General features: G+C 43.2%; 1 protein-coding gene across 1 annotated transcript in view; it reads right to left on the bottom strand.

The window, feature by feature from the left end:
* LOC308489938 (leukocyte immunoglobulin-like receptor subfamily A member 6) overlaps positions 1-5,198 on the bottom strand; it is a gene marked incomplete at its 3' end in the record, with an annotated part of 10,640 nt that extends 5,442 nt beyond the window's left edge. Inside the window, 8 exon segments of the mRNA XM_081031553.1 lie at positions 361-478; positions 1,480-1,532; positions 2,287-2,391; positions 3,407-3,457; positions 3,708-3,755; positions 4,059-4,361; positions 4,935-4,970; positions 5,138-5,198. Coding sequence (XP_080887679.1) covers positions 361-478; positions 1,480-1,532; positions 2,287-2,391; positions 3,407-3,457; positions 3,708-3,755; positions 4,059-4,361; positions 4,935-4,970; positions 5,138-5,171 — 748 coding nt within the window. The 5' untranslated portion in view covers positions 5,172-5,198.
* Between the last annotated feature and the right edge of the window lie 18,160 nt (positions 5,199-23,358).

Here is a 23,358-nt window from a genome sequence, read left to right as displayed (position 1 = left end):
ATTCATAATTTTTAACTTTTTATTTTATAGGTTTGATGTGTAATATTTATATTATCATTCAGTTTAAAACATTCACTCACTTTTTTTTTTGGTTCTCAGTTCACACACTGATTATTGAGAAGTCTGTCTCTTTGTTTCCAAAGTGTAGGCATATAATTTTCTTTGACTGCAGAATCAGGTGACTCCCAGAGGCTCCCAGAAGCTCCTGGAGGTCCAAAACAGGCCTCCAGGCTACCAGGGTCACGAGCTGTGTCTCCATGAGGGCAGCTCCTGTGCCTTCCAGGGTCCCTACAGGCCCCCTCCCTGGAGTGGGGTCTGGCCCCTTCCTGGACTAGTGGATGGCCAGAGCAGCATACACACTGGGCTCCTCTGGGGGCTCCTCTGACGGGGAGGCAGGGGGTGCACTTGTCTCCACTCTGAGTGGCAAGTGGTTCAGCTGGGCGTAGGTCACATACTGGGGGCCATCAGATGATGCAGCCTGGAGCAGGGGAAGAGTGACAGGGAAGGTACGTGGTTGGTGCTGGGGGAGGCCTGGGGCTTGGAGTGGATGGGACCCACCTGACTGTCCATCAGCCTGTCCTCCACTGCTTATCTGACCTTTGTGTCCAGCAACCCCCCTGACAGGGGAGAAAGAGGGGTGGCCACTCCCCACCTGAGTCTTTGTCTTGAGACATTTACCTTGTTATATGTCTCTCCCTAGGGGGTCTTTGTTGTGCCTTTTCTGCTGGAGAGACAGTGAGACAGAAACAGTGTCTCCTTGATTCATTCTACTGCTGACATTCTCCAATTTCCACACATTGCCAGAGTGATGCTCTACAACTTCACATCACATTAAGTCACTCTCCTGATGGAATCTGCAGGGACTTCCTAAGCCTTGGGGTCCCTGGATGCTTCAATGGTTCTGACTGGTGTCCTAACACACTACCTCTTGCTCATTTAGCTCCAGCCACATGACCCACCTTCCTGAGAAAGCATGTCCAGCCTCAGTCCCTTTGCACCCGCTGTTTCCCCTGTTCCCCACCTCCCACACACTCTGTCCCCTCCTCTTGGTTTTCCTTAGCAGCACTTTGCTCTCTAGGACTCGGTCCTCTTGTTTGCACATTTTCTCCCTCACCCACCAGGTGAACTTGAGGAGTGTGGAGCCGGGCTTCCTCACTGCTGCACCACGGCACCGAAATGGAGCCGGGAAACAGTGAGGACCGTCACACCTGCTGGGTGAATGAATGAAGGGAGCTGAGGGACCTGTGGGTGATTCACTGATTTAGCCTCCTCTTAGGTCCTGGGGCAGAACTCCAACAACCAGGTCAGACAGAGGATGAGGAGCCAGCAAAGGGGACCATAGGAGGGATGATGGGGTGACAAGGAAGCCAGGAGGGATGAAGTCACAGCAGGACGACAGGTGTCCAGGGCAGAGGTCAGTGTGGGTCACTGCTGAGAATGGGGTGAGTGAGGTGTGCTGGACAGGAGCAGGGGTCTCACCTGGGGGTCCAGCTCCACGGCCTCCTCAGGCTGTGGGTCCTTCACGGCAGCATCTGCTGGGGCAGAACAGGGGGTGTGTCTCCTGGCAGGGTTCCCTGAGATCTCAGGGCTGCAGATTCAACCCTGCACCTAGAAGGGCCACTAGCCGAGGGGTGAGGTGAGGTGTCAGGTCACACACAGTGTGGATTTCAGTCCTTACCCTGACTGTCAACACCCTCCCAGCCTGCACCCTCCCTCATTGCTTCCTGAAATCGTGTGCCCCCCCAGAGAACCCCCATTCTTCCTCTTACATGAGGTCTCTTCCTGGGCATCAGCTGCTGGGCTGGAGCTGGAGCTGGAGCAGGCGGGTAGACAAGAGTGTCAGGGCAGAAATGGGGCCATGGGCAGTGGGAGTCTGGGGTCTTCGGGGCAGCAATCACCTGTTCTGTAGGCCTCTGTCCTTGGGCTCTGGGTCTGCAGCCCCTGCATAAGGTTGGAAATGAGCCTCTTTCTGGGCTGGTCAAGAGGGACAGTCCCAGCCCTGGGAGGTTAGGACCACCCGCCCTCCCTGCAGTGTGCGACTGCAGAGGAAAAGAAGGAAAGCTTAACACACTCATGCATATGTTCCAATATTTCATGAGACAGGAAACAATAAAAGACTATCTTAAATTTGTGCATTTGTGCTATTCTGTTTTATGTCTACATTTTTTGGGTTGAGACTCTGGAGAAGGTGTTCTCAGCTGACCTTCCTTGTCTATTTGGTTTCACTCTGGCAGGTGCTCTGAGCCCACCCATCCTGTGACCCAGGTCACCCTCTTCCCTGCTCACCTGACATCCTGAGTTTCTTCTGATGCCAGTGTTGGAGGAGGAGGGAGAGCAGCAAGATGAGGGCCACCGAGACCCCCATCAGGATGTTCAGGTACCTTTTGAGATCTTGGGCAGGAGTTACATCATGAATAAGCCAATAATGCCATTTAACGGAGTGTCTGCTGTGTGCCAGGCATGTGCTGGCGTCTGTCATTCATGTCTTCTAACCCTCACAACAGCCATGTACCAGGGGTTGCTGACCATACCCCTCCCATTTCACAGAGGAGGAAACTGAGGCACAAAAAGTTTAATCATGTGCTCCATATCACCCAGCCTGGCAGTGGCAGTGCTGGGAGTGGAACCCAGAATTGTGGGTTCCCTGTGCTCTCATCATCAGCTTTGTGTTGTGGAGTCTTCATGGGCAAGGGGGCCTGTCCCATGTCTTACCTAGGGCTGAGTGTCCTTCCTTATTACCTTCCATCACTTGCACAGTGGGGACAGGAGAGGGGCGTGGGTGTGGGGTGGACTCCTGTCTCCTCAAGAATCCATCTCCACCCTGCAGGGCCCTGACACCCGAGGAAAGGTTGGATGGGGGCTCTGCCCTCCTGAGCTCTGTGAGAACCAGGCCCTTTATTCCACCTAATCTCCCAGCAGGCCTGTGAGCAGGACAGACAGGGAGACTCACAGACATGAACCTGACACTCAGAGAAGAGACGGGCCCCTGGGCCCCACAGCAGGACAGCAGAAGTGGAACTGACTCAGTCCTGACTCCAGCCCTGCTCTCTCCTCTGAGCTGAGCACCTGAGCTGAGGGAAAGGGCCTGAAACCCCAGGCCACTGTCCTGCCTGTCCCTCCCCACACAGTGTCACTGTCAGTGTTGCAGAGGGGGCAGGCCCCATTAAATCACATCCTGGGGGGCTTCCCCGTGCGGCCCCCTTCCCAGGAGGTCAGAGCCAAAGCCATAAATGAAAGGAAATCTAAGCTCTGGGCCACGATTCTCTCCTTTTACATGTCGAGAAACCGAGGCCCAGACAGTGGAAGGGCATGTCCAACTCAGCACATCCAGAAGTGCCTGAACCCAGGGCACACCTCAGCCTCTGTCCCCCATAGGCCCATCCACCACCTCCCCACAGACCCTCACCTCTCTGTCGGCTGGACTCCATGGTGGTGGGGGTCCGATGCTCAGAGCCTCCTGGGAATCCAAACAGGGAGGTGAGGAGAAGGGGCTTCCTTCTCCTCAAATCATCCAGCTGCTCTGTCCACAAGCCAGGCCCCAACGTCTTCCTCTGTTATGACCAGTCACTTGTCATCTGCCTTCCTTAGAGCCTCTGAAGCCCTGTGGTCCCCCAGCATCTCTGCCTGACTCCCAGCCCCCTCTGAGAGACTCAGAACTGCCCTGGGGTGGTGTGTGTTCCCTCTGAGCAGAGGTCCCAGTGACTCACCAGCTGTGATGGACCCTGTGGGTGGGGGGCTGGTGTCACCAGAGGATCCTGGGGATGAGCATATGAAGAGGGGTGTAGATGAACCTGGTGTCTTCACCTCACACAGACTCTTCTCCTATATCTGCCCTGTGGCCTCCTCTGGACCTTCCTGTTGCTCACATACCAGCTTTCACACCCAGGTGAGGGAAAGGAAAGGAAGGGTAGGCAGAGGTGGGGGGGGGCTCTGAAGGACAGACGTTCTCTGGGTGACCATCCCTAAACCCCCCGATTCCCATCCCAGTGCAGAGCTCTCCTGGGGACCAGGCACTCAGTTGACTCTGCTCAGAAGGGATGGAGTGAGGGGCCTCTCACCTGAGACCAGAAGCTCCAAGAAGTCACTGGAGTGTGACCACACCTGGGGTTTGTTCCTGTAACAGCCATAGCATCTGAACTTCCACCTGTGGCTGGGGGTCACGGGGCCCACAGGGAACAGGGCCTGGGAATCCCCACTGAGAAGTTGTTGTGAGTCGAGGGTCCAGGGAGGCTTGTGTTCTCCTTCCTTAGTCAGAATGAACTGGTCAAATCCCTGCCATGAGCCACACAGGAGGGTCACATTTCCTCCTGAGGTCATGACAGGGCTCGGCAGGGCAGAGAGGTAGGGTTTGCTGTAGAATCCTAGGAGAGAAGGACGCAGAGTGTTAAATGGGGCTCACATTACCAAGGGCTTGGCTGTGAGGGGTGACCCTGAGAGCAGACACCTTTACTGAGGGCAGAGGCTGAGGCTGGGACGCTGCGTATCATCTCACCTGTCATCACCAGCTCCAGGGGGTCACTGAGCTCTGATGAGCCAGTGGGGCTGAGATAGCTACAGTGATATATCCCTGCATAGATGTCTTTCCTGAAAAACTTGGCCTTGTCCCCAGGCTCCACTGGAACCTGACAGTCCCAGGGTGCAGGTTTTCCTTCTCTATACAGGTGAAATTGATGGCCCTTCTGGGCCCCCTGACACCAGAGGGTCACAGGTGTCTCCCAGGGGATCACTGAGCCTGGCTCAGCCCAGATGGTGGGTTTAGGGAGGGTCCCTGGAAGGAAACCAGAGGCTGAATTACAAAGAGCTTTCCCACCCTTCAGACCCAGCTCACCCCAATGCCCTCTGGTTTTATCACCTCATCCTAGAACCGCTGTGCTCCTTCCTGAACCCCAGAGGCTGAAGGATGAGGTGAAACATGGAGCCTGGGGAGGACTCACCTGACTGCACCCAGGTTCTCTGGCCCAGACTCAGCCCTGGAAGAGAAGTCCCTGTGAGAGATTTGCACCCGGACATCAAAGCTGATTCCCTTTTTAACAGGTTCCTGTCCACTCAAGCTGTCTGAGCCTGAGGTTCAATTTGAACAAGGGGGTGAGAGTCTCCCCATCCCCTCATGCTGTGCCCTCCCCTCTCCACAACTGACCGAGGTTGAGAAGAGCAGAGAGGATGGACATCATGGCGCCTGTTCTGAGTTCTCCCACTGTGCAGATGGAGGAGTCTCCAGGGCCTGGGGGACAGACAAGCACACAGGATGTGGTGAGTCAGGAGCTGCCACCGCCCTTCCGGGCTCCCACAGCTGTGGACCCACAGCGAGGGGACATCCCCTCCCTGGGCCTGGATGAGGGCTCAGGAGGACTTCAGGCCCTAGGAGACACTCACCCCAGATCTGTCGTCTCACCTGAATCCCAGAACTCCCTGCCTGGTCTAAAGTCCAGGTCAGAGAGGAGAGACCTGGTTTCTCAGCCTGAGTCAGCCCCGGAGAGGCTGGCTCTAAGTAGGACTCACCACTTATTTCCTCACCCTCCACTAATGGAATTTACTTTCTGTCTTTGACTAGTCCATAAACAAATATTTACTGACCACCTGCTGCAATGTCAGGTATTTGTACCAGAACCAAAAATACATCTGTGACCCAGGAGACCCATTTCCTTCATTTTAAGAACTCTGATTAGTCTGATTAGACTATGGGCATACAAATGCAAATGTTTCAATTAATTTACTTACAAAGGAAAAAAGAGAAAATATGGGAACTGGGGACCATGACTAGGCTGTGGTTGAGGAAATGGCAGTTAGAGAAGACTGAAAAATAAGAGGCGGAAGTGAGACCATTCTAGAGAGCAAAGAACATTCTAGAGAACCTGTGAGACTTAGAGACTGTTGGAAAGAAGGGAAGAGACTGGAAGGTGGTAGCTGGTCATGGGTGTGCTGTCCACCATTCAAGGATGTTGGATTTTGTCTTTAAGACAAAAAGAATATGTAAGAAATGGAGTGTTAGTGTTGGATTTTCTCTGGAAGATCATGTGTACCACAAATGGACTAGAGAAATAAATATTTGTAAATAATAATAAAGTATCAAGAGTAATTGTACTCCAATATTGTAAGTCCAACTATGTTACATAAATAGCATACATGGATTTATTGTGCAATCATCACATACACTTCAGCAGTCTCAAACACATTTGAGAAGGAATCTTGGAGTTACAGTTTTCTCCTGTGTTTTTAGCAGTGGGTTTGAAAAGAATTTGGTAGGTCTAAATGGCTCTGAAAAGCAGATGTGATAAAACACAGAAGTTTGAATGGCCTGCTATGTGCATGCCTATGGGTGCCTCTGTTTGTGTGTGAATGTGTGTTCTTATGTGAGTGAGTGTGTGTTCCCATTCTAATGGCGCCAGTCTTGCTGGAGGGAAGCAGAAGTGAGAGCTGAGGTTGGAGGGTCACATCTGGATGATCATGAACAGCCTTGAGTTCAGAAGGACGAATCTGGATTTACCCTGAAGACAGTGAGGACCATGGAAGAATTTTGAGCAGAAAATGGATAGATCCTGAAATGGAAGTTAGTAAGACTGATTTGAAATGTGAATTGGAGAAGAGAGTGAGTGAGGCCTTGAAGCTCAGAACCCAGAAAGGTGGTGGATGAGATTTGGGTCTTGGTGGGTGTGAAGAGAGACCTTCCCTCCATGCCTTGGGTGACTGAAGACACCAAGGTGCCCTCAGAGACAGTGACCCCAAGGTTGGGGGGAGGCAAGAACCTGAGGGTTTGTGCAATATGCTTCAGCTCCCACAGGAAAGCTCATCTCTTCTTTTTTTTTTTTTCAATAGAAATGATATTTATTAAAATATTTATAAGGATATACAGGTGCTATACGAGTCGGTTATATATATGATACAGCATTTACAAAGATAAGAATTTTTAAAGGTAAAGGATGAGATGAAAATTACCAATATGAATAAAAGGGCTAACAATTTGTTCCCTGGCCCTAGTGGGCGATTCTTTACAATCCCCTCTTTTTTTTTTTAATTAATTTTATTGGGGTGACAATTGTTAGTAAATTTACATAGATTTCAGGTGTACAATTCTGTATTACATCGTCTATAAATCCCATTGCGTGTTCACCACCCAGAGTCAGTTCTCCTTCCATCACCATATATTTGATCCCCTTTACCCTCATCACCCACCTCCCACCCCCTTACCCTCTGGTAACCACTAAATTATTGTCTGTGTCTATGAGTTTTTGTTTCTCATTTGTTTGTCTTGTTCTTTTTGGTTTATATACCACATATCAGTGAAATCATAGGGTTCTCTGCTTTTTCTGTCTGACTTATTTCACTTAGCATTATTCTCTCGAGATCCATCCATGTTGTCACAAATGCTCCTATATCATCTTTCCTTAACGCCGAATAGTATTCCATTGTGTATATGTACCACAACTTCTTTATCCATTCATCTATCGAAGGACATTTTGGTTGTTTCCATGTCTTGGCCACCGTAAACAAAGCTGGAATGAACATTGGCGTACACGTGTCTCTATAGAGAAATGCTTTTATATTTTTGGGGTAGATACCCAGGAGAGCGATTGCTGGGTCATATGGTAATTCTATTCGTAATTTCTTGAGGAACCTCCACACTGCCTTCCATAGCGGCTGCACCAGTCTGCATTCCCACCAACACTGTATGAGAGTTCCTTTTTCTCCACAGCCTCTCCAACACTTGTTACTATTTGTTTTGTTGATGAAAGCCATTCTGACTGGGGTGAGGTGATATCTCATTGTGGTTTTCATTTGCATTTCTGTGATGATTAGCGATGTTGAGCATTTTTTCATATGTCTATTTGCCATTTGTATATCCTCTTTGGAGAAATGTCTCTTCAGGTCCTCTGTCCATTTTTCAATTGGGTTGTTTGTTTTTTTGTTGTTGAGTTTCATGAGTTCCTTGTATATTTTGGATATTAGCCCCTTATCAGAGGAACTGTTTGCGAAAATCTTCTCCCATTCAGTTGGTTGCCTCATTATTTTGTCAATAGTTTCTTTTGCTGTGCAGAGCTTTTCAGTTTCATATAATCCCATTTTGTTTATTTTAGTTTTTACTTCCATTGCCTTTGGAGTCAAATTCATAAAATGCTCTTTGAACCCAAGGTCCATAAGTTTAGTACCTATGTTTTCTTCAATGCAGTTTATTGTGTCAGGTCTTATGCTTAAGTCTTTGATCCATTTTGAATTAATTTTGGTACATGGTGACAGATAGCAGTCCAGTTTCATTCTTTTGCACGTAGCTATCCAATTCTGCCAGCACCATTTATTGAAGAGGCTGTCTTTCCTCCATTGTATGTTTTTAGCTTCTTTGTCAAAAATTATCTGTCTATATTTATGTGGTTTTATTTCTGGGTTCTCAATTCTATTCCATTGGTCTATGTGTCTGTTTTTCCGCCAATACCAAGCTGTTTTGATTATTGTAGCCCTGTAGTACAAGGAAAAATCAGGGAGTGTGATACCTGTTCTTTTTTTTTAATATTCTTTGGCTATTCGGGGTCTTTTGTGGTTCCAAACAAATCTGATGATTTTTTGTTCTATTTCTTTAAAAAATGCCATTGGGATTTTAATGGGGATTGCATTAAATCTGTATATGGCTTTGGGTAATATGTCCATTTTAACTATGTTGATTCTTCCAATCCATGAGCACGGAATGTCTTTCCATTTCTTTGTGTCTTCTTCAATTTCTTTCAAAAATGTCTTATAGTTTTCAGCATATAAATCCTTCACATCCTTGGTTAAGTTTATTCCTAGGTATTTTATTCTTTTTGCTGGAATTGCAAAAGGAATTGTTTTTTCTATCTCTTTTTCTGAGATTTCATTGTTGGTATATAGGAAAGCAATGGACTTTTGTACGTTGATTTTGTAGCCAGCAACTTTACTATATTCATTGATTGTTTCTAATAGCTTTTTGGTGGAGTCTTTAGGGTTTTCTATATATAGCATCATGTCATCTGCAAAGAGTGACAGTTTAACTTCTTCATTCCCAATTTGGATGCCTTTTATTTGTTTCTCTTGCCTGATAGCTCTGGCGAGGACTTCCAACACTATGTTGAAAAGCAGAGGTGATAGGGGACAACCTTGTCGTGTTCCTGAACGTAGAGCAAAGGGCTTCAGCTTTTCACCATTAATTATGAGATTAGCTGAGGGCTTGTCGTATATGGCCTTTATTATGTTGAGGTATTTTCCTTCTATACCAATTTTAGTAAGTGTTTTAATCATAAATGGATGTTGTATCTTATCAAATGCTTTTTCTGCATCAATTGATAGAATCATATGATTTTTGTCCTCTATTTTGTTTATGTGATGTATCACATTGATGGATTTGCGAATGTTGAACCATCCTTGTGCCCCGGGGATGAACCCCACTTGGTCGTGATGAATAATCTTTTTAATGCATTGTTGTATTCGATTTGCTAGAATTTTGTTTAGGATTTTAGCATCTGTATTCATCAGAGATATAGGTCTGTAGTTTTCTTTTTTTGTGTTGTCCTTACCAGGTTTTGGTATCAGGGTAATGTTGGCCTCATAAAATGAGTTAGGGAGTACTGACTCTTCTTCAATTTTTTGGAAGAGTTTGAGCAGGATTGGTATTAGATCCTCTTTGAAGGTTTGGTAGAATTCACTGGTGAAGCCATCTGGTCCAGGACTTTTGATTTTGGGAAGGTTTTTGATGACTGATTCAATTTCGTTACTGGTGATCGGCCTGTTAAGATTTTCCAGTTCTTCATGATTCAGCCTTGGAAGGCTATATGTTTCTAAGAACTTGTCCATTTCTTCTAAGTTATTAAATTTGGTGGCATATAGTCCTTCATAGTATTCTTGGATAATCCTTTGTATTTCTGTGGTGTCCATGATAACTTCCCCTTTTTCATTTCTGATTTTGTTGATTAGTGTCTTCTCTCTTTTTATCTTAGTGAGTCTAGCCAAGGGTTTGTCGATTTTGTTAATCTTTTCAAAGAACCAGCTTTTTGTCACATTAATTTTTTCTATTGTCTTTTTGTTCTCTATTTCATTTAGTTCTGCTCTGATTTTTGTTATTTCCTTTCTTCTGCTGACCTTGGATTTCGCTTGTTCTTCTCTTTCTAGTTTTTTAAGGTGTAACATGAGGTTATTTATTTGGGATTTTTCTTGTTTCTTGAGATAGGCCTGTAATGATATAAATTTCCCTCTTAAAACTGCTTTCGCGGCATCCCAAAAATTTTGGTAGGATGTATTTTCATTGTCATTTGTTTCTATGTATCTTTTGAGCTCTCCTCTAATTTCTTCTTTGACCCAGTCGTTCTTTAAAAGTATGTTGTTTAATCTCCATGTATTTGTGTTTTTTCCTGCTTTCTTTTTCCAGTTGATATCCAATTTCAAAGCTTTGTGATCAGAGAATATGCTTGGTATGATTTCAATCTTCTTAAATTTGCTGAGGCTGATTTTGTGTCCCAATATATGGTCTATCCTTGAGAATGTTCCATGTACACTAGAAAAGAATGTATAGTCTGATGTTTTAGGATGAAGTGCTCTATATATGTCAATTATGTCCAATTCATCTAATGTGTCATTTAGGGCTGCGATTTCGTTATTTATCTTCTGTTTGGATGATCTATCCATAGCTGTCAATGATGTATTTAAGTCCCCTAGTATAATTGTGTTTTGGTAAATTTCTCCCTTTAGTTCTGGTAGTAGTTGCTTGGTATATTTCGGTGCTCCCTGATTGGGGGCATAAATATTGATGACTGTTATGTCTTCTTGTTGTATAGTCCCCTTTACCATTATGAAATGTCCATCTTTGTCTCTTGTTATCTTTTTCACCCTGAAGTCTGTTTCATCGGATATCATTATGGCTACACCTGATTTTCTCTGGGTACCATTTGCTTGGAGTGTCAATTTCCACCCTGTCACTTTGAGTCTATGCTTGTCCTTGTAGCTGAGATGTGTCTCTTGTAGGCAGCATATGGTTGGGTTTAGTTTTTTGATCCAATCTGCTACTCTGTGTCTCTTTATTGGTGAGTTCAGTCCATTTACATTTAGGGTGATTATTGATATGTGAGGATTTCCTGTCATTCTGTCTTTAGTTTTCTGGTAAGGCTGTGTCTCCATTGTTTCTTTGCCTTTTTGTTGTTGTCTGTTATTTCTGTGTGGTGGTATTCTATGATGTTTCCCTCTGTTTCTTCTTTTATTACAGTATATATTTCAGATTTGGATGTTTTTTGAGTGGTTACCCTTGAGTTTATTTAAAAGAAAGTTTGATATTTAGAGTATTCCAGTTTCTTCAGTACGCTTACTATCTCTATTCCCATATTCCAGTTCAGGCCTTTACGCTTCCCCTTTTTATATTTCGGCTGCCACAAGTTGTCCCGGTTGATGGTGGTCGAATAGCCTCCTTTAGTATTTCTTGTAGTGCAGGTCGTGTATTAGAAAATTCCCTCAGCTTCTGGATGTCTGGAAAGGTCTTTATTCCTCCTTCATATCTAAAGGAGATCTTTGCTGGATATTATTCTTGGCTCATAATTTCTCTCTTTCAATAGTTTGAATATTTGGTTCCATTCCCTCCTAGCTTGTAGAGTTTCTGCTGAAAAATCTGATGATAATCTAATGGGCTTTCCTTTGTAAGTTACCGTCTTCTTTTCCCTGGCTGCCTTGAGGATTCTTTCTTTGTCATTGATTTTAGACAGCTTCAATACAATGTGCCTTGGTGAAGGCCTGTTGGAATTGAGGTAATTAGGTGTTCTATTTGCTTCTTGGATTCGAGGATCCAGTTCTGTCCTCAAGTTTGGGAAGTTTTCATCGACGATTTGTTTGAATATATTCTTTGTTCCCTTCCCTCTTTCTTCTTTTTCTGGTATGCCCATTATTCTTATATTGCTCTTTCTGATGGAGTCAGAAAGTTCTTGTAGAGTTCTTTCATTTCTTTTAAGTCTCAAGTCTCTTTCTTCTTCCCTCTGTGTAAATTCCAAGTTCCTATCTTCGAAGTCACTGATTCTTTCCTCCATCTGGTCAACTCTACTACCTAAGCTGGATATTTTATTGTTAATTTCTTCTATTGAGTTCTTAATCTCCAGAAATTCTATTTGGTTCTTTTTCAAGATTTCAATCTCTTTTGTAAAATGCTCATGGTGTTCTTTGATTGTGTTTCTGAGTTCATTAAACTGCCGTTCTGTGTTTTCTTGCATCTCGTTCAGTTTTTTCAGAATTGCAATCTTGAATTCTCTGTCATTTAAATCACAAATGTCCATATCTCTAAGTTCCTTTTCTGGAGACTTTTCACTTTCTTTCTGAGCTATCTTGTTGCCTTGGTTATTCATGGCAATCACTGATTTACTATTTCTCTTCCTAGACATCTACAGGAGTGGCTTCTGCAACAGGTTGATAGGTATGCGAAGAGCTTTTGGAGTTCCAAAGCTCTTTCTGCACCAGATTCAGAGCCCGTATGTTTCAGCAGTTCTGTTTACTCCTGCAGGGATCCACCCAGATAGGTGGGGCCAGGGGCGGGGTGAGTTGTGAGAGGTGGCCCAGAGCAATGGCAGCGACCACCACCACAGCCAGTCCTGCTTCCACAGCAACCTCCCCTTTGCCGGAACTAGTTGAGCTGCGAATCTGTGTCTGCGGTCCACAGTTCTCAGAGCAGCAAATATTCTGTCCTTTGATCCAACACTGCTACTTTATCGTTTCTAGCACGGGGCAGGTGGGGGCGGGGCGAGCTCTGGGAGGGTAGGGATGGGGCGGCTAGTCTCAGTGCCTAAGGCTTCCGTTCTCCGCTCGGCAGTGAGGGCTTAAACCACCGATTTCAGCCCTCTTTCCTTAGTCTTTGCTGCTGGGAGCGTTGGATTCAGCCGTTTTGTATGCTGCCCCCTCAGCCCTGTGGGCCGTAAGCGGAGCCCTAGCAGTTCGAGTCCTTCCCTCTCCCGCAGCTGCGGAAGATCCAGGAGCAGTGGGCTCCGAGCACTGAGCTAGGTCTGCGTCCTGCGCCCGCGCGGTTTCGTCTCCGCACTTCTCCTTTCCCTACTCCCCCGCTCGCGCGATTCACCCACCTGGAGGTGAATTCAGTAGTGGGCCTCTTCGTCTTGCCTGTCTGCTGTGCAAGGAGTCCTTTGTGGAGTTATTGTTGTCCGATTCGTTGTAAATTCCAGGGGAGCGTTACAGAGGCTCACCTCACGCCGCCATTTTTTTCCCCTTCTTCACTTTTTGTTTTCTGGAGGTGAATTCAGTAGTGGGCCTCTTCGTCTTGCCTGTCAGCTGTGTAGGGAGTCCTTTGTGGAGTTATTTTTGTCCGATTAATTGTAAATTCCAGGGGAGCTTTACAGAGGCTCACCTCACGCTGCCATTTTGATCCGGAATCCCTGGAAGATTCTGTTTTTCTTTAGTAATTCTGGGTGCGTAGTTGGGCCCGGGGTGCTTGTTGGAGCCTAGGGTGCTTGCAGTCCCAGAAGGGCTGGCCAATGAAAAGGACAGAGTTCTCATGAAAGTACTGAGAGAAAGGCTCTAAAATAAGCCAAACTGAAGAAAGTGTCTGGGCGTCTAATGTGCTTTAAAACTAAAGATGCTAAAAGCAAAATTCAGATTTTTATCCACAGTAAGGGTTTTTATTGTAACTACCAAAGAAATGAGGCAAGGGCCGGGCGGTCCGGTGGCTCAGGCAGTTAGAACTCCATGCTCCTAACTCCGAAGGCTACCGGTTTGATTCCCGCATGGGTTTGACTCCCGCAAGGGATGGTGGGCTGTGCCCCCTGCAACCAGAAACGGCAATTGGACCTGGAGCTGAGCTGTGCCCTCCACAACCAACTGAAAGGACAACAACCTGAAGCTGAATGGCACCCTCCACAACTAAGACTGAAAGGACAACAGCTTGACTTGGAAAAAAGGCCTGGAAGGACACACTGTTTCCCAATAAAGTCTTGTTCCCGTTCCCCAATAAAATCTTTAGAAAAAAACGAGCCAAATGCTATTTTTCATTTAATCTTATAATAGTTGAAAACCTAGAGAGTAGAAAATGTAGTTGTTTAGTGGGAAATTAGACAACAGAGTAGACGTGTGATGTCAGAGAGCCCAAATGCCTGAGGCTAAAGCAAAGAAGTTGAGAAAACAACAAAAAATGCCAATTTCTCTCCTGACTAACAGGACCAGGACCTGAACTGCGTTCTATCAAACAGTATTCTACAGCATGTTAAAAATAATTAGACATAATGAGAAAGTTGGATTTATTTCTGAAATGCAAGGGTACTATAGCGCCTTCTATACCTATTTTATTAAGTGTTTTAATCATAAATGGATGTTATATCTTGTCAAATGCTTTTTCTGCATCAATTGATATAATCATATGATTTTTGTCCTTTATTTTGTTTATGTGATGTATCACATTGATGGATTTGCGAATGTTGAACCATCCTTGTGCCCCGGGGATGAATCCCACTTGGTCTTAATGAATAATCTTTTTAATGCATTGTTGTATTCGATTTGCTAAAATTTTGTTTAGGATTTTTGCATCAGTATTCATCAGAGATATTGGTCTGTAGTTTTCTTTTTTTTGTGTTGTCCTTACCAGGTTTTGGTATCAGGGTAATGTTGGCCTCATAAAATGAGTTAGGAAGTACTGACTCTTCTTCAATTTTTGGAAGTGTTTGAGCAGGATTGGTATTAGATCCTGTTTGAAGGTTTGATAGAATTCACTAGTGAAGCCATCTGGTCCTGGAGTTTTGCTTTTGGGAAGGTTTTTGATGACTGATTCAATTTTGTTACTGGTGATCGGTCTGTTTAGATTTTCCAGTTCTTCATGGTTCAGCCTTGGAAGGCTATATGTTTCTAAGAAGTTGTCCATTTCTTCTAGGTTATTGAATTTGGTGGCATATAGTCCTTCATAGTATTCTTGCATGATCCTTTGTATTTCTGTGGTGTCCGTGATAACTTCCCCGTTTTCATTTCTGATTTTGTTAATTAGTGTCTTCTCTCTTCTTATCTTAGTAAGTCTAGCCAAGGGTTTGTCGATTTTATTAATTTTTTCAAAGAACCAGCTCTTTGTCACATTAATTTTTTTCTATTGTTTTTTTGTTCTCTATTTCATTGAGCTCTGCTCTGATTTTTGTTATTTCCTTTCTTCTGCTGACCTTGGGTTTCACTTGTTCTTCTTTTTTTAGTTCTTTAAGGTGTAACATGAGGTTATTTATTTGGGATTTTTCTTGTTTCTTGAGATAGGCCTGTAATGATATAAATTTCCGTCTTAAAACTGCTTTTGCTGCATCCCAAAAATTTTGGTAGGATGTATTTTCATTGTCATTTGTTTCTATGTATCTTTTGAGCTCTCCTCTAATTTCTTCTTTGACCCAGTCGTTCTTTAAAAGTATGTTGTTTAATCTCCATGTGTTTGTGTTTTTTTCTGCTTTCTTTTCACGGTTGATATCCAGTTTCATAGCCTTGTGATCAGAGAATATGCTTGGTATGATTTCAATCTTCTTAAATTTGCTGAGGTTACTTTTATATCCCAATATATGGTCTATCCTTGAGAATGTTCCATGAACACTCAAAAAGAATGTATAGTCTGATGTTTTAGAATGAAGTGCTCTATAAATGTTTGTTATGTCCATTTCATCTAATGTGTCATTTAGGGCTGCTATTTCGTTATTTATCTTCTGTTTGGATGATCTATCTATAGCTGTCAATGATGTATTTAGCCCCCTGGTATAATTGTGTTTTGGTCAATTTCTCCCTTTAGTTCTGTTAGTAGTTGCTTGGTATATTTCGGTGCTCCCTGATTGGGGGCATAAATATTGATGACTGTTATGTCTTCTTGTTTTATAGTTCCTTTACCATTATAAAATATCCATCTTTGTCTCTTGTTATCTTTTCCACCCTGAAGTCTGTTTCATCTGATATCATTATGGCTACACCTGATTTTCTCTGGGCACCATTTGCTTGGAGTGTCAATTTCCACCCTTTCGCTTTGAGTCTATGCTTGTCCTTGTAGCTGAGATGTGTCTCTTGGAGACAGCATATGGTTGGGTTTAGTTTTTTGATCCAATCTGCTACTCTGTGCCTTTTTATTGGTGATTTCAGTCCATTTACATTTAGGGTGATTATTGATATGTGAGGATTTCCTATTCTTCTATCGTTAGTTTTCTGGTAAGGCAGTGTTTCCATTGTTTCTTTGCCTGTTTGTTGTTGTCTATTATTTCTGTGTGGTGGTATTCTATGATGCTTCCCTCTGTTTCTTCTTTTATTACAGTATATATTTCAGTTCTGGATTTTTTTTGAGTGGTTACCCTTGAGTTTATGTAAAAGAAAGTTTGATATTTAGAGTATTCCATTTTCTTCAGCACTTTTACTTTCTCCATTCCCATATTCCAGTTCAGGCCTTTACTCTCCCCCTTTTTATGTTTTGGTTGCCACAAATTGTCCCGGTTGATGGTGGTCGAATAGCCTCCTTTAGTATTTCTTGTAGTGCAGGTCGTGTATTAGAAAATTCCCTCAGCTTCTGTATGCCTGGAAAGGTCTTTATTCCTCCTGCATATCTAAAGGATATCTTTGCCGGATATATTATTATTGGCTCATGATTTCTCTGTTTCAATATTGAATATTTGGTCCACTCCCTCCTGGCCTGTAGAGTTTCTGCTGAAAAATCTGATGATAATCTAATGGACTTTCCTTTGTAGGTTACTGTCTCTTTTCCCTGGCTGTCTTGAGGATTCTTTCTTTGGTGTTAATTTTAGACAAGTTCAATAAAATGTGCCTTAGAGAAAGCCTGTTGGGATTGAGGTAATTAGGTGTTCTGTTTGCTTCTTGGATTCGAGGATCCAGTTCTGTCCACAAATTTGGGAAGTTCTCATCAACAATTAGTTTGAATATATTCTCTGTTCCCTTCTCTCTTTCTTCTCCTTCTGGTATGCTCATTACTCTTATATTGCTCTTTCTGATAGAGTCAGAAAGTTCTTGTAGAGTTCTTACATTTCTTTTAAGTCTCAAGTCTCTTTCTTCTTCTATCTGTGTAATTTCCAGGTTTTTATCTTCGATGTCACTGATTCATTCCTACATCTGGTCAACTCTACTACCTAAGCTGGTTATTTCATTCTTAATTTCTTCTATGGAGTTCTTAATCTCCAGAAATTCCATTTGGTTCTTTTTTAAAAGTTCAATCTCTTTCGTAAAATACTCATGTTATTCTTTGATTGAGTTTTGAGTTCATTAAATTGCCTTTCTGTGTTTTCTTGCATCTCGTTGAGTTTTTTCAGAACTGCAATCTTGAATTCTCTATCGTTTAAGTCACATATTTCCATATCTTTAAGTACCTTTTCTGGAGACTTTTCACTTTCTTTCTGAGCTGTCTTGTTGCCTTGGTTATTTGTGGCAATTACTGATTTATTATTTCTTTTCCTAGACATCTACAGGAGTGGCTTCTGCAACAGGTTGACAGGAAGAGGTCTTTCTTTTGTTTTCCAATACTTGTTGGTAGAATGTTTTGTTTTCTCTCTGACTGCAGCCTTTTTTTTTCTCTCACACACAGTAGTGCTATGTTTTCTCTACTCTATTCCAGCTTCTTACTCAATGGGAGGATTCCCTGGGTGACGGGACTCTCCTCTGTTAACAGTTCACCTGGTGTATAGGGCACCACGTCCCTGTGGATGTGCGCAGAGCTTTTGAAGTTCCAAAGCTGTTTCTGCACCAGATTCATAGCCCGTATGTTTCTGCAGTTCTGTTTAGTCCTGCAGGGATCCGCTCAGATAGGTGGGGCCAGGGGCGGGGTGAGTTGTGAGAGGTGGTCCAGAGCAATGGCGGCGACCACCAACACAGCTGGTCTTGCTTCCACAGCTCCCTCCCCTTTGCCGGAACTAGTTGGGCTGCGAATCTGTGTCTGCGGACCACAGTTCTCAGAGCAGCAAATATCCTGTCCTTTTGATCTGACACTGCTACTTTATCGCTTCTAGCACTGGGCAGTTGGGGGTGGGGCGAGCCCTGGGAGGGTAGGGAGGGGGCGGCTAGTCTCAGTGCCTAAGGCTTCCGTTCTCAGCTCAGCAGTGAGGGTTTAAACCACCGTTTTCAGCCTTCTTCCCTCAGTCTTTGCTTTGAGGTTTCTGCCGGGAGCGTTGGGTTCAGCCGTGTTATATGCTGCCCCCTCAGCACTGTGGGCCATAAGCGGAGCCCTAGCAGTCTGAGTTCTTCCCTCTCCCGCAGCTGCGGTAGTTCCGGGATGCTGCGAGCTTGGAGTACTGAGGTAGGTCTGCGTCCTGTGCCCACGCGGCTCCATCTCCGCACTTCTCCCTTTCCTCCTCCCCCGCTCGCTCGATTCACCCACCTGGAGGTGAATTCAGTAGTGGTCTTCTTCGTGTTACCTTTCTGCTGTGCAGGGAGTCCTTTGTGGAGTTATTGTTGTCTGATTAGTTGTAAATTCCAGGGGAGTTTTACAGAGGCTCACCTCATGCTGCCATTTTGATTCTGGCTTTTTTCAGTAATTCTATTCTTAAAGCTTCTGCACAGCAAAAGAAACCATCTACAAAATAAAGGGGTAACCAACCAAATGGGAGAAGATTTTTGCATACTACATCTCATATAAAGGGCTAATATCCAAAATACACAAGGAACTCATACAACTCAAGAACAAAAAACAACCAATCTTTTTGAAAAATGGTCAGAGGACATGAATAGACATTTCTCTAAAGAGGACATACATAATGGCCAATTGACATATGAATAATTGCTCAACATCACTTATCATCAGAGAAATGCAAATAAAAACCACAATGAGATATCACCTCTCCCCAGTCAGAATGGCTATCACCAACGAGACAAATAGTAACAAGTGTTGGAGAGGCTGTGGAGAAAAAGGAACCCTCATACACTGTTGGTGGGAATGCAGACTGGTGCAGCCATTATGGAAGGCAGTGTGGAGGTTCCTCAAAGAATTACGAATATAATTACCATACAACCCAGCAATCGCTCTCTTGGGTATCTACCCAAAAAATCTGTCATTAATGTTTGACAGCTTCAATACGGTGTGCCTTGGAGTAGGCCTGTTGGGATTGAGATAATTAGGTGTTCTATTTACTTCTTGGAGTCGAGGATCCAGTTCTTTCCACAAGTTTGGGAAGTTCTTTTCAACTGTTTGAGTATACTCTCTGTTCCCTTCTTCCTTTCTTCTCCTTCTGGTATGCACATTATTTTTATGTTGTTCTTTCTGATGGAGTCAGAAAGTTCTTGTAGAGTTCTTTCTTTTAACTGTCAAGTCTCTCTCTTCTCCCATCTGCATTATTTCCAGATTGCTGTCTTTGATGTCACTGATTCTTTCCTTCATCTGGTCAGCTCTGTTCACTAACCTGGCTATTTCATTCTTTATTTTTTTTAAATTATTTTTAAAGTTTATTGGGGTGACAATAAATAAGAAGAGAAAGAATAATTCATTAATTGCCATTAATAACCAAGATAACAAGAGAGCTCAGAAAGAAAATGAAAAGTCTCCACACAATGAACTTAATGAAATCTATGCAAAGTTGCATAGATTTCAGGTGCACAATTCTGTAATACATCATCTATACATCACATTGTGTGTTCAACACCCAGAGTCAGTTCTCTTTCCACCACCATGTATTTGATCCCTTTTACCCTCATTTCTTTTATTGAGTTCTTAATCTCCAGAAATTCTATTTGGTTCTTTAAAAAATTTTGACTGTCTGATAAAACGTTCATTTTGTTCTTCGATTGTGTTTCTGAGTTCATTAAACTGCCTGTCTCCATTTTCTTGCATGTCGTTGATTTTTTTAAGAACTGCAATCTTGAATTCTCTGCCATTTAAGTCACATATTTCCATGTCTTTAAGTTCATTTTCTGGGGACTTTTCATTTTCTTTCTGAGCTGCCTTGTTATCTTGGTTATTCATGGCAATTAATGAATTATTCTTTCGCTTTTTAGGCATGTACTGGAGTGGGCTCTGCGACAGGTTGATAAGAAAAGGTCTTTCTTTAGTTTTCCAGTAGGTGCTGGTGGAATGTTTTATTTTCTTTCTAAATGCAGCCTTTTATTGTCTCTCATGCTGTATCATTATATTTTCTTTGCACTGTTCCAGCTTCTTACATGACGGGGGGTGGTTCCCTGGAAGGTGGGTTTCTTCTCCGTAAGCAGATCTCCTGGGTCTGAGGGCACTGCCTCTGTGGGGGGATGTGGAGAGCTTCTAAAGTCCCAAATCTCTTTCTGCAACCAGATTCAGGTCCAGTGTGCTTCAGCGGCTCTGTTTACCCCTGCAGGGATCCTCCCAGATAGGTAGGGATGGGGCGAAGTGGCTTGTGAGAGGTGGCTCTGAGCAATGGTGATGACTACCATTACAGTTATTTTGCCCCTACAATTCCTTCCCTTTCACTTGAATTAGTTGCACTGTGAGTCTGTGGCTGTGTAGCTGCAGTTCTCAGAGCTGTAAATATTCTATTTTTTTGACCTGACACTGCTACTGTTCCACTTCTAACGCTGGGAAGGTGGAGTGAGGTGAGCTCTGGGAGGATAGAGAGGGGTCAGCTAGGTCCCGTGTCTATGTCTTCCATTCTCTGCTTGGCAGTGAGGGCTTAAACCATTGTTCTCACCCTTCTTCCCTCAGTCTTTGCTTTGAGGTTTCTGCCATGAGGGTTGGGTTCGGCCATGTTATATGCTGATCCCTCAGGCAGGAATGTGGGCCATAAGGGGAGCACTAACAGTCTGAGTTCTTCCCTCTCCTGTGACTATGGTAGCTCTGGGATGCAGGAAGCTCCGAGCTCCGTTCTGAATCCTGTAGCCTGCTGCCCAAGTCTCCACACTTCCCCCTTCTCTCCTCCCCTGCTCACCCAACTTGCCCATCTTTATTTGACTCCAGTTGCATTTCTCTCAGGCTTGCCTGTGTGACACACAGGTAGTCCTTTGTGGAATTATAGCTGTTCAATTTTTTTGTAAGTTCCAGGGGAGATTTCAAGAGGCACTCCTCATGCTGCCATTTCTGTGAATTAATAATCCCAAAACAGTAATTTGAAAAAACATATGGGCCCATATGTTTACTGCAGCACTATTCACAATAGCCAAGATATAGAAACAACTGAAATGCTTATCAATAGATGAAGAAATTGTGGTACATTTATACAATGGAGTAGTGCACGTCTATAAAAATATGAGATCTTACCATTTGCAACAACATGGATGGACCTAGAAAATAGCATAAGTGAAATAAGTCAGACTGAGAAAGACAAATACAATATGATCTTACTTATATGTGGAATCTAAATAACAGAATAAATGAGCACATAAAACATAAACAGATTCATAGATACAGAGAAAATATTAATGGTTGCTAGATAGAAGGATGGTTGAGGGATTGGGAGAAGGTGAAAGGATTAGAAAGTACAAAATGGTAGTCATAAAATAGTCACAGGGATGTGAAACACAATATGAGGAATGTAATCAATAATGTTGTAAAGACTATGTAGGATGTCAGATGGGTACCTGATATGGGGGGCATCACTTCATAGATTATATACATGTCTAACCACTACACTGTACACCTGAAACTAATATATATATGTGCATTTATGGGATGTAAAGTATAGCATAGGGAATATACTGTAGTCAATAGTATTGCAATAGCTATGTACGATGTCAGAGGGGTAGTAGACTTGGGGGGTTATCACTTTGTGAGGGGTGTAAATGTCTAATCATTATGTTGTTTTTTGCACCTGAAACTAATAAAATAAATAAATAAAAAGAATATAAAATATCTAGTGTAATTGTCGTGTTAAATGCTATGTAATTAACAAGCATTTACTATAAGCAAATGAAAATGTGATTTAAAACAAATGTTTTTTAAAAAAGACCTATGAATTGGTAGTTACAAAATAAGTCATGGGGATGTAAAGTAAAGCTTAGAGAATATAGTCAATAATATGGTAATAACTATGTATTACCATATTATTCATATACCCAGGTGGGTATAAGACTAGTCAGAGGGATCACTTCTTAGAGTATGTAAATGTCTTACCACAATGCTGTACACCTAAAACTAATATAAAGTAGTATTGAATGCCAATAGTAATTGAAAAATTTTTAAACAGGGTGAAAAGGTGAAGGGGAATAAGAGGTTTAAATTTCCAGGTATAAAACAAATAAATTATGGGGATGTAATGTACGGCATAGGGAATATAGTCAATAATATTGTGATAGTGTGGTGTGGTGTAAGGTGGTTGCTTGACTTATCCTGGTACATAAATGTTGAAATACTGTGGTGTGGCGAGCCAGCCGCCACGAGTCGAACAGTACCTGAAAGGGGGAGTGGGAATGAAAAAAGAGACACACACACAAATGATGATGCGGCCGGTCTTCAGTGATCCTGAAGTGCCTGATTTAATCACCTTCACCAATATATACCCTATGGGTACGTGCAGTTTAACAATAACATGGGTGCATTACCTCAAACAAAATAAATTTTTAACTTTTACACAGAAACTACAGAATCATCACAAAGTTCCCCAGACATAATTATCATGTGAAAGAGACTACCAAATGTCCTGATAGCCACCAGTTATCTGTGTCCGGGAAACCGGCCAGTCCCATCTCATTCCTCAGCAACTTGCAAACACTCTCAAGGTTCTTTGCAGAGATAATGCCTTAGGAGCTGAAACAAGTTAACTATATACTAGCCAGCTCACAAGATTCCTGAGAAACAAGAAATCATGGCTCCCCACACTGTGGTGTACACCTGAAACAAATATAATACAGTGGTACCTCTGTTTTCGAACATAATCCGTTCTGGAAGACCATTCGAGTTCTGAAACATTTGAAAACAGCCGACAGCTAGGCCTCAGGATCTTGCACTCAGCAGAAGCCACATGACATGTTCGACTTCCGAGGTGTATTCAAAAACCAAAGCATTTACTTCCTGGTTTACAGCCTTCGTAAACCAAAATGTTCATCAACAGAGACGTTCGAAAACCGAGGTACTACAGTATTGTATATTAGCTATGTTTTAAGAAAAACCTTTTTTAAAATAGTGAAGATGAAAATTTTATCAGTGAGTTCATTGCTAAGCACTAAGGCACTTAGGACATCTCTGACTTGGTGAGAGTCTGGCCTGCCATAAAACTTATCAAGGATCTGGTGCAACTTCTAAGGTATAGGGATCTTTAGGGTGTCATGTCTGTTTAACTTGCAGTTCCTTTTATTGATGTAAATTCCACATAACATAATATCAATGCCTTTAATATATACAATGAACCTGGAATTTAGTAAATTCACAATGTTGCACCACTTCTATGTAGTTCCAAGAGACTTTCACGACCCCAGAAGAATCCACAAAGTATTCAGTCTCCATTTTGTCTTTCCGCTGAGCCCCTGACAAACATGGTATTGAATCTGCTT

Source organism: Rhinolophus hipposideros (genome assembly GCF_964194185.1).
Source record: "Rhinolophus hipposideros genome assembly, chromosome: 21".
Classification (NCBI taxonomy): Eukaryota; Metazoa; Chordata; class Mammalia; order Chiroptera; family Rhinolophidae; genus Rhinolophus; species Rhinolophus hipposideros.
Note: the sequence above shows the minus strand (reverse complement) of the source record. Positions and strands in the feature narration are given on the sequence as shown.